The sequence below is a fragment of the Guyanagaster necrorhizus genome, assembly GCF_019112545.1.
Source record: "Guyanagaster necrorhizus MCA 3950 unplaced genomic scaffold BT62scaffold_57, whole genome shotgun sequence".
Lineage (NCBI taxonomy): Eukaryota > Fungi > Basidiomycota > Agaricomycetes > Agaricales > Physalacriaceae > Guyanagaster > Guyanagaster necrorhizus.
In genome coordinates, this window is record NW_025064936.1 from 110,129 (window position 1) to 120,947 (window position 10,819).

The following is a 10,819-nucleotide window of genomic DNA, read 5'->3' on the forward strand; positions in this document are numbered from 1 at the left end:
AAGAACCTTTCTTCTCCAGGTCTACCCGCACCTCTCCATCTCTCTCACACATACACACCTCTTCGTCCGCCATGTCTTACCAGATTCCCAAAGTCCAGAAGGTCGCCATTGTGCAAAAGACTGGAGGAACCATCGAGATCAAGACGGACTACCCCGTGAAGCAGCAGAGTGAGCTTGCGCCGGGAGAATGTCTGGTCAAGATAGAAGCCTCTGGTGAGCCTTTTCCTTCCGTTCCATTTGCTTTTCCTGATTTCGTTCGTTTTTTTTTTTTTTTTCAGGCTGTTGCCACACCGACTTGCACGCCGCTATTGGTGACTGGCCCGTCCCACCTAAGACTCCCCTCATTGGTGGACACGAGGGTGTTGGTATCGTCGTTGCCGTCGGCGCCAACACAAACGCATCGTACGGGTTATCTCGTTCATCCTTTGTAGCTGTCTTCTCATATTTTCTTTTTCTCCATCTAGACCAGTGAAGCTCGGTGACCGCGTCGGTATTAAATGGCTCGCTGACTCTTGCTTGAACTGCGAGGACTGCCGAAAGGGCCGCGAACAAAGTGCGTGCTGTTATCCCATCGTTTTTTGCTTTTTCATTACTAACTCTCCATCAAATTTACAGACTGCGCTCAGTGCAAGCTCAGCGGCTACACCGTTGACGGTACCTTTGCCGAATACGTCGTCTCCTATGTCAACCACGTCACCCCCATCCCTGACGGCTTCCCCTCCGATGCCGCCGCCTCCATTCTCTGTGCCGGTGTCACTGTCTACCGCGCCATCAAGTACAGCCAGACCAGCGCAGGCGACTGGATCGTTCTCCCTGGTGCTGGTGGAGGTCTTGGACATCTCGCCGTGCAGTACGCCCGAGCTCGTGGTCTCCGAGTCATCGCTATCGACACTGGTGCCGAGAAGAAGAAGCTGTGCGAGTCGCTCGGTGCTGAGGTCTGGATTGACTTCAAGGAGTCGAAGAACATCGTTGAGGACGTCAAGGCTGCCACTGGTGGATTCGGAGCTCACTCGGCTGTTGTCACCGCTGCGCACGTGAGTAGTATCGCTCGTGGGCACCATTGTTTGTAGCTCATCCATGCCGTTTCAGAGCTCCGGTTACACTCAGGCCCTTGACTACCTCCGCCCTGGTGCTACCCTCATGGCGGTTGGTCTCCCAGGAACTGCGACCTTGAACGCCTCGATCTTCTTCACCGTCTTCAAGGTCAGCCTTTTGTCTTGGGTTGTTCAATATCAGCTCGATGTCTGACGGTGTTATAGAGCATCAGCATCCTCGGTTCCTACGTCGGCAACCGTCAAGATGCCCGGGAAGCTTTGGACATCGCCGCTCGCGGGCAAGTGACCGTCCACTTCGTTTCCAAGGACCTCAAGGAGCTCCAGAAGTAAGCGCCTCTATTCCTTGTGCAAAGCCCACAGCTAATATAATAATTTCCCTAGCGTCTACGATGGAATGAGCGCCGGAAAGGTTGCCGGACGTGTCGTCTTTGACCTCACCAAGTCCTCTTAAGCGTTGTTGAGAAATTAAACCAAAAAATGTATTTGTAAGCAGGAAGCATCTGTAATGCCTATTTATTATTTCAATCAGTCAACTTTCGTTCTACAAATGACTCTATGACATTTTCCGTCGCATTCGGGCGTTGGCAAGTCGTGGTCTGTCTTCTTATCTCTTACGGCTTCATTCGGCGATGGCTGATAAGTATTCTCCTTCGAGTTGCGGTATTTCTAGATATATGTCTCTCAGAATCTAGAGTATGAATCTCCTTAAGGGCCATGGGACAAATTACTGACAAATTGCAGCCGAATGTGAGAATATAATCACCACGCTCGACTTCGTATTATTAGTGGACAGCGCAGCATGTTTATTATTTTATAAAATGAGGTCAGGAACTAGGAACCCATGACGGCGTACCGTGCCGTGTAATGATATGACTGTTTTGCGGAGCAAATTTATTCCTTGTCTAATTCCTGAGGGGGTTATCAAAGATCCCAAGTAGATAGATCATTGCACTGCGGTATGACTTTCTAGTACATTGTCTGGTCAATCGAAGGCAAGAATCGGCTGATTTGGTTAAATCGATGTTTTGGTTCGTGCGCTGGAATGTTGTTCTGACTATCGTAAAGATCATCTTCGTAGGCCACTGATTACACGTACAAAATGACAGCATAACTATTTAAAATTTCCGCTACGTAACACTAATACTCCGTTAGTGGAATGGATAATTTAGTACTCTTACTTAAAAAAAGTAAAAGCCAAGCTACAACATGGTATCGTGTCTTCTTCTTATGCGACACTCTTGATCCTATAAGTACGCCTGTGCAGGCCATCCAGCCGGCACCCATTTGGCGTACGCTCTTGTCCTCGTCCGCTGTGTTACATCTCTAACGCGCCTTTTCAAAGCTACCATCCCATCAGATCGGGTCATCGGCCTATTATCATGAACCTCATCCTCGTCGTCACTGTCTTCCTCTCCAGGATCCAGATTCGAGTCGTTTCCAATGCTGTTGTTATACGGTTGGTCCCAGTGGCTACGCCAGGTATTTTTAGCCCTTGGGTCCTTATTGAGAGAAACGATCTCAACAGACTCGATACCCCGACGTTCTTCAGCCAATACGGCTAGGAAGAATGCTAGATAGGTCGACATGTCTACAGTATACTTCTCCAATCGTATAGACGCGAGATGGGGACATGGGACCGCTATGTTTACTTCGCGGCAAGGATAGAGGTCTTCCAGGATTAGTTTTATTTCGTCCACGGATATGGGGCGGATGGTCAAGTTTTCAATGGCGAGCAGATGGTCGAATGTGTCTCGCCACATCTGAGAGATCATACCGACTTGACGAGAATAAATGGGATTGACCGTATTTAACGGGTTGGATTCGAAGAGCAACGATTTGACGTTACTTAGCGGGAATCGGAGGGGGATGGTCGCAAATTGTGGTATGACCATGTTCCCTTTTACGTACAGAACGCCATCGACAACACTGACTATGTCGACGAAGGAATTGTCGTCGTCGTACTCTATCACGCGGCACTCTCTGATGTCTTGTAGATTGTCAAGATAGAAGATGTCCGATGGAAAGAGCGAGGAAAGTTCTTCTTCGCCGCGGGAGGTGAGCGATGAACCCCAAAAATGCATATCCGCAAGTTTGGGGAGGGAAAGATGCGATAACAAACGTGTAATGGCAAAAATACCACTACAATTATTCATGCTTAATTCCTGAAGGCAATCAAGGGCGACCAAACGGCCTGGCAGAACTAATGGGACATCATCGGAAAAAGGGCGGGTTCGCCCAGCGTCAATCAACGCAAGGCTCTCCAGTTGGGGTGACGACTCCAAAATATCGAGGAAGTCGGACGTACAAGGACGCAAGAGTTGATCTTGGTTGTACAGGCAGAGGTGCGTCAGGTTCGTGAAATACCTCTTTGGCCACGAGGTGAAGTATCCAAGACAAAGTTGTTTCAGTTTTGGCATCTAGTCATTGAAGAGCTTGTCAAGGGCAGGATTTAATCAGACGGAACGGGGCTCCGTATTCAGCAGCAGTGAGAGGCTAACTAGATTTGGTACACCAGCCCCGGTGAGGAAGTTCGAGGACCCGAGAAGCGTCCCAGTGTCCCAGAAGTCGGCATGAAGCTCACGGATGCGAGGTAACGACTTATGATGGCTGTTAGATATTGCTCATCAAAGTAGGGCTTTTTTACACCGGCAACAACCGTGAGGAGGGAGTCAGCGGATCGCTTTAAGAATGTGTAGGGACTGCGTTCGTTATCGATGGTGGCCCAAAGTGAACGATCCCGCGCCAATGACGACAGACGCGGAGGACGCAAAACCAGTCAGCGGCTTTATCGTAGGCACTCTGCGGCCCGACGAGGGGTAGGAAACTAGGAAGATGATGCTGTGTCATGCTGAAGATGACAGCGAGTATCTCAGGCGGGATACGGTTCACGGGCTGGAGGGAATTACGAGCGCCTCTGGCAACCGCGATGGCAGTTTGCAGACGTTTCTCCATCTTATTAAGCTGAAGACAGGCTTAAGTTTTGATGGAAAAAGAAAATTTCAGAGAGCCACTCTTACCTTGCACGTATTCCACTTGACCGCGCTGTGATAGCAAATGAATGAAATATATCCTTGCCAATGGCTGTAACACGCACTTTCTCTGTATTCTATACATTAAAGCATCCATGAGCTCTTCAGAGGTCATCGTACACGCACTCGCAGCCATGGTGCAGGATAAAAGAAACAAGAGCCACCGTTCTGGCGCATTGGCGTGACCTGTCACGAGATCAATGTCAACCAAAAGCAGAATCGGGCATAGCTGTAGGAGACACGAATAAGAAAAACGCACATTCACGTCCTCCCTCCCTCGACAATGGTGGGTAGCAACGTAAAATAGCTAGGGATATTGCTCCTATGGCCCTTGATTAAGAAAGGCATTCAAATGACAGTCCCTTAATCCGCTATCGTTGGAGCATCAGAACAGAATTGCAAGAGGAAGGGTAACAGAGATAGTTGCGATCCTTTGGCTTCGTCGAGAGGAAAGGCCATCAAGGAAAGGAGGCAAAGAGCCGTCGATGAGTTCTGATGGAGAACAGGACCGAAGTCCAGGCTTCTCTCCAACTTCTTGTCCAGCGCCGGCCTCCAGGGATTTTAGAAGAATTCATCTCTCCTTATTTCAAGAGGTGAGATTTAACCTCGGACAAGCTGATGATATACTGAGCTGCTTCCTCACCCTTAATTGACCTTATCAGCGTAGAGCCGCATCAGCTCAATAGGTGGGTCATCAATGCTTGATCAATGATTTCCTATTGATAGCCTATTAGGCTTGAATTTCTGAGCGTTCTGCAACCAACTATGAACAAGTATATATCCGCATCATGATAGACATTGGAATCCTGTAGCAAACTGAGGAGTCGGGGATGAGAAAAAAGTACATGCCACATTAATCAAACGGAAAGGCCTGAGCGCGAATCACCAACAGCCAGAAGCAAATATATCAGTGCAAGATACCAATCAACGCTAGACTCGGTGGCTAGAGGATATTCTCATTTCACATTCCTTCTGCCACAAATAAGCTTGTGTGGGCCATTCCTTTGGGGTCCAATGCCTATACGAGTTCGCTCTCTTCATCTGCTTCACGTTCCTAACACGTCTTTTCAAGGCATCTACACCATCTGACTGCGACGTGGTCCCCTCGACTTCGTCCTGATCATCCTCACATCCATCTTCCTCAAAATCACTGTCAGAATAAGATGAGTCCGGTACACTCCAGACGTCCACCCAGCGCTTAGCGGGAGATTTGTTTAGAGAGACAATCTCGACAGATTCAATTCCCCGACGTTCCTCCGCCAGAATCGCCATGAAGAAGGCGAGAAATGTCGATATGTCCGACATGTATTTCTCTATCCGTAGAGATGTGAGAAGGGGACATGGGAATGATTTGTCGGTACCGCGAGGATAAAGACCCTCCAAGATGACCTTGGTTTTGTGCATGTCACATGAGCGAATGGTGATAACCTCAAGAGAAGGCATATGTTCGAATGCAACCCTCCACATCCGAGAGATAGTGTCAAAGTGGGAGGAAGAGCTAGCATTGAAGAGCAGTCTTTTAATGTTATTCTGAGGGAATCGGAGGGGTAGTAGGGTGGCAAGCTCTGTTAATGCCGAGTTTCCGCGGATAAAGAGGACACCGTTTACAATAGCGACAATATCAGGGGAGGACCATCCCTCGCTCCCTTGCTCTATCAAGCGATACTCCTGGATGTTTTGAACGTTTTGGAGGCGAAAGATGTCTGAAGGGAAGAGGGAGGAGACTTCTTCTGGCCGTGGGACTAAGGGTTGACCCCAGAGGAACATGTTTGTCTGTTCAGGTAAGGTGAGGTGCGACAGCAATCTTGTGATAGAAGCGATACCGCTGCTTGTCTTCACGTTGATCTCGATGAGGTGATTGAGAACTATAATACGGTCGGCAGGTACTAGGGGTAGGTCATCGGGGATGTAACGTGTTGGTCCAGCGTCAATCAGTGCAAGCTTCTCCAGAAGTGGCGATGACTCCAAAAAGTCAAGGAATTCAGATGTTGAAGGGCGCGTAAGTGTGTCCTGGTTATGCAAGCAAAGGTGCGTCAGGTTCTTGAAATAATCTGGTGGCCATGAGGTGAAGAATCCGAGGCAGAGCTGCTTAAGTTTCGGCATGTCCCCCATAAAGAGTTTCGAAAGGGTAGAAGAGACTCCGAGAGCCACATGCCGCCGACGATTTGGCAGCAGAGAAAGGCTGACAAGGTTTGGTGCAGCGTTTTTTGAGAGGAAGACGCTGGACTCGAGAAGAGAGTCGCTGTGGCAAAAATCGACATGAAACTCGCGGATGCGAGGTAGCTCTCCGATTATCTTTGCTAAATATTGTTGGTCAAATTTTATCTTCGTCAAACCGACAATGATGGTAAGCAATGATTCGGATGAACGTTTCAGAAATGTGAGGGGAAAAAGACCATTATCAATGATTGCCCAGAGGGAATGAAAGGCGGTGCCTACACCGCGCCAATGACGGCAGACCTCGAGAAGGCTCAACCAATGACATCCTTTGGTGTAGTCAGTGCCTGGACCGACTAGGGGAAGGAATCCAGGAGGATGGTATTGTGTCATACTGAAGATTGCTGCGAGTAGTTCTGGTGGGATACGGTTGATAGGCTGATGTGAATTACGTGCACCTCTCACAACAGCCATCGCCATCTGAAGACGGTTCTCCAGGGCATCAATCTGAGAAATGGCTGAGGTTTGAATCACAACGAACGACCGCCACATACCTTTGCGATATCCCACTTAGGGGTGCTGTGTGAGATTGGAATCAGCAAGACAGAAGCTCTGAATAGAAATTGCACATACTTTTTCTGTATCCTATGCATCAAGGCATCTATGAGCTCTTCAGAGCTCAACTGCATCGTATTAAAAGCCATGGTGGAAAACAAGATATACCTAGACGCCGTGTGATGCCCGACGGAGAAAAATCGGTCGACATCATCGGATCGGTTAAAGCCGAGCAAAAACGGAGGTAGAATTACTGATAGTGGTTCCTCCTACAATATTAAGTTTTTTGAGGGTTGACCATCCTGTTAGGAGCGAATCAAGAGTACTGCCAACGTGATGATCTCTTAAGATTCTTCGCGCAGCCTGCAAAAGTCAAAGAGATGACAAAAGGTGAACAGTAGAACGGATTGAAGGATATTCAGTCAGGACGGGAAGATTTTCATCTTCTGAGACGATAAACGATGTGTGTATATTAAGCTGTTGGCAGTACGCCGGTGCCGGAATAATAATGGCAGTTGGGACTCGGGAATGTTAGCGTCGAAGCGGCATACCTCCGATATTCGCCAATAGAATAACTGAGTACGAGACAGTTTTATGGGCAACGGAAAGAATCAATAAGGAGAATATAGCCAATGACCTTGAGTTGCACCCAATAGTAACGAGGGCAAGTTGTTTGCAGGTCCGGAGTTCGGACCGATTTCCGCACAATCTAATTCCACTTGCGTTTGTGTACAACATGCCAATGTTAGATTCAGCCAAAGAGGGGACGAATGCTGGTTTTCTCGTAGTTCTTTCTGGTACAACGCTTCTTTTACCTAAGTCAATGTTTAGCGCCTCCTTTGACGTGCGTGTCTTGCTCCGATTGTAGTAATTTACCACTAAATGTGATCTAGCATACAATAAACATACTAGCGTGTCACTTCCCTGAAATTCCACCACACTGAATGAAACTCACGACAGATAATCTCGCTGAATGCGAGGGACAACTCACTATAGCAGCGGCAGCATGGGTGGAGATCTTGCTAGAATTGACGTGTGTTCGAGTTTGCGAAGCTGGAAAGGTTAACCAGACGAGTGAGATTTTACATTTCATATTTAGCTCGTTATTTGAGTGCGATTTATCATTTTTGTGTCATTAGCGATCTGTCACAAACTTATCCAGTGGGAGTCTGAGTCAGACTACTGGCACAGGACAAATGAAGATGACGTCCACGACATTTGTCCGATGCGTACGGAGGCGTTGGTTCATACAAGACGCGGTCGGACGCTCTCATAGCAACTCATCTATTAGCGTATGCATCTGAATTTGACAAAGAGCATCTGACGCTCCGTACCTTTAATCGAGGAATTGCCCTGGATGCAGATAAGACATATGCCGACAGCATGATCAAACGCTCCGCGATGTTGTATATTGTTGACGACGTCGTTACTTCACCAACAGGCATTAAATTCACACCTCGGTCATCTGTAGGCAACCTCCCAATCCACTCATGGATTATTTTGATTGCCAAAAATTCAAAATTTTGACCGTCAAGAGCCTCGATAAGCGGAGACTGCTCCCAAGGTCAATGCTAGGAACATACAAATTTATTTTACTATGATATTTATGGTCATAACTCCTTGCAGTGCTGTGGCTCTTGTTAGGGGGCAATTGATGCGATCGCAGCTCACTTTCCAAAGATACAAAATGAGACATTAATTTTAAAAACGAGCGCTTTTCCCTAATGCCAAGGCGAATATATTGATATCCCACCGATAATTTGGACTGACGCGAGATGACATCCGTTGACATCATCGTCGAGAAGAACGAAGGATCTACCAGAAAATATCCAACAATACGAATATTATCCCCGACTGGAAGGTAATTCGATGTAACCGTAATTAAGGAACAAGTAGCATCATGGATGTTTCGGATTCCAGTGAAAAGAATAAAAATGCAGCGATTAATTGCTCTAAAATCTAAACCACCTTCTGAAACATATCGCTCCGAGTGGCGGGTTCGAGTCGGAGTATAGAGGACTGTTTTGCCGACCGTTGATGGTCGACGGTTTGACGTAGTTCCGTGGAATGAGGTAATTTTCCACTTACGAACCGATATTAGACATATTTAGATTCTAATCAGCCATACGATATCCGCGCGGCAATGTAGATGACGACCACGCATATCTAAACCGGACGTTGCAATTTTTTGGTCTAGAAGCAGAGGATCGAGCAGTTCATATCATGAGACTGCCTCTTCCAGCTTTTCTTCTATCTGAGGCATCTTCGAAGTGATGGACTATCTGAACTCGTGGGCGGCCCATATATTGCTCTGGTTTTTGTCTCTCAGCCCATTTATGAACCTGTGGCGCAGTAAAGATAAAACCACAACCGGATGTTGTTACGCGGATTCTCATGCCCTAGAAAGGTGTTCCGGTGGACCATCTCGGACGATGGGTTAATGCTGTCAAGCGTGCTAAAGAAGGTGTGCAGAGGTGGAAAGATATAATTTATCTAGACAACAGGCAATACGACGAGACATTATATCGGGTGTGGCAGTGGGAAATACTTGTGTATCACGCTGACGAACTTTAGTACTGATTCCCGCCATGTAAATATAACGTAGACTGGCTACAATCATCTCATTGAGAACCATTCTACTATCGCAGGAGATCGCACCCTTATCTAAGGTAAGATTTCTGTTGTGAGGGATAAGTAGTTGACCTTGCAGAAGAATTCGAGAAATAACAGATTTTGATAACGTGCATAGGATAGTTGAGCGCTCTAGTAATGATAACTGCCACGATACTGAGAATATCCCTGTTCCACGCCCATATCATAAGCACCCCCGTCTTCATACTCCTCATCCTCCGTTTCCTCAGACATTCGTGAGGCTTTCCTTTTCGCCTCCTTTTCCGCTGCCACCTCCACCGCTGCCCTCTCCAAGCAGAACAAATATTCGTCAGCAATATCTCGTTTCATGGTGACCGTGACGCGCCACGTATCATTTCCCGGCGTCCAGAATGATGAGATACCGAAGTCGTCGAAGGTGTGGTCCTCCGTGATGGCCCAGTTCGGGTCGGTGCCTGCACCTTTGAGTGCGCCTTTCGTACATTCCTACAGTGGATGTGTTAAGAGGGGAGCGGAAAAAAGCGAGAGAGAGAGGGGCGTACCAAGATGAACGTCTTTATGTGACTAGCCAAAAGGAACGCAAGGTCTTCATGCGTACGAATGCCTGCATTTTGGGGAGAAAATGCAATGATCCTCCTCATATCGTATCCCGGCCACTACAGAAATGGGTTTATATTCAGTATTAACCACCAACGAGGAGAAGCTAAACCTATTCACAGAAAAGTGCCAGACGTATTCAATCCTCCCTTTGAACCTCTCGTCCCAGAAAGCCGGGACGTGGGAGTCGGCGAGGTGCCGTCGTGCAAGAGCAACGAGTGCCCCGAGACCATACTGCCTGGTGAGGTCGTGGAGAACAGGATGGTGCACTCAAAAAACTGGGAGATCCACCTGAGGAACAGGGACGTTGAATAGCACCCTAGGCCTCTTTGATTGTGGGATTTGAAGACGGCTGTCGGGCTTGACCATGAACACGTGTGGTCGATAGGAGCGCGTGCGCCCATCCGGAAGACGAACGGTGGCTTCTGAAGGAGAGAGGCTTGGATAAACAGGATTAGATGCCGGAGGGGGCATGTAGCATGCCTGGATGATGTTTAGTTGATACGTCATTGAGAAGAAGAAGAAGAAAACGAACATATTGGCGCAATGTCTCGAGATCTCCCTGGAGAATGATCAGCTAGAGGGTCAAGTAACAAAGGGAGAGGCACAGATATGTTGTTTCCCTTTGGATCTCGTCTTCCTTGGAGCTTTTGAACTGGTCGTCTTGGTGCCCAGCATGATGAAAGAAAAGTATCGGACTCAGTAGAGGATGATGGGACCGTAGAAGACCTGAACGTTTTTATTGTCCTCAAGGTCCAAGTGGCAGGATGTGTTTTCCGAGTTCGGAGCACAGTAAAAGCAGTGATATTGACATAG

The 10,819-nt window shown here is 47.7% G+C and overlaps 3 protein-coding genes across 3 annotated transcripts; 1 reads left to right on the plus strand and 2 right to left on the minus strand.

The window, feature by feature from the left end:
* The first annotated feature begins 7 nt into the window (after positions 1–7).
* BT62DRAFT_649373 (GroES-like protein) lies at positions 8–1,586 on the plus strand. The gene is made up of 7 exons (XM_043181755.1): positions 8–213; positions 279–402; positions 465–553; positions 616–1,034; positions 1,090–1,203; positions 1,260–1,381; positions 1,437–1,586. The coding sequence occupies exons 1-7, from the start codon at positions 72–74 to the stop codon at positions 1,504–1,506; spliced, it is 1,080 nt and encodes a 359-aa protein (XP_043033465.1). The 5' UTR covers positions 8–71; the 3' UTR covers positions 1,507–1,586.
* Positions 1,587–2,299: 713 nt separating this feature from the next.
* Positions 2,300–4,220, minus strand: BT62DRAFT_1081227 (uncharacterized protein; the record flags this gene model as incomplete). The annotated part of the gene is made up of 6 exons (XM_043179647.1): positions 2,300–3,472; positions 3,554–3,652; positions 3,700–3,735; positions 3,789–4,016; positions 4,073–4,097; positions 4,150–4,220. 6 exons carry the CDS (start codon positions 4,218–4,220, stop codon positions 2,300–2,302), a joined length of 1,632 nt encoding a protein of 543 aa, XP_043033466.1.
* A 631-nt stretch (positions 4,221–4,851) lies between these two features.
* Positions 4,852–6,961, minus strand: BT62DRAFT_976420 (uncharacterized protein). The gene is made up of 3 exons (XM_043189231.1): positions 6,875–6,961; positions 6,796–6,820; positions 4,852–6,748 (listed from the first exon to the last, which is right to left on the minus strand). The coding sequence occupies exons 1-3, from the start codon at positions 6,943–6,945 to the stop codon at positions 5,015–5,017; spliced, it is 1,830 nt and encodes a 609-aa protein (XP_043033467.1). The 5' UTR covers positions 6,946–6,961; the 3' UTR covers positions 4,852–5,014.
* Between the last annotated feature and the right edge of the window lie 3,858 nt (positions 6,962–10,819).

Excerpts from the sequence above, each read along its gene's own strand:
- BT62DRAFT_976420 (XM_043189231.1), bottom strand. The coding sequence starts at position 6,945 with ATGGCTTTTAATACGATGCAGTTGAGCTCTGAAGAGCTCATAGATGCC. Across the intron at positions 6,821-6,874 it reads ATGCATAGGATACAGAAAAA|CACCCCTAAGTGGGATATCG; the intron begins GTATGTGCAATT and ends AATCTCACACAG. Across the intron at positions 6,749-6,795 it reads CTAAGTGGGATATCGCAAAG|ATTGATGCCCTGGAGAACCG; the intron begins GTATGTGGCGGT and ends GCCATTTCTCAG.
- BT62DRAFT_649373 (XM_043181755.1), top strand. The coding sequence starts at position 72 with ATGTCTTACCAGATTCCCAAAGTCCAGAAGGTCGCCATTGTGCAAAAG. Across the intron at positions 214-278 it reads GGTCAAGATAGAAGCCTCTG|GCTGTTGCCACACCGACTTG; the intron begins GTGAGCCTTTTC and ends TTTTTTTTTCAG. Across the intron at positions 554-615 it reads CCGAAAGGGCCGCGAACAAA|ACTGCGCTCAGTGCAAGCTC; the intron begins GTGCGTGCTGTT and ends TCAAATTTACAG.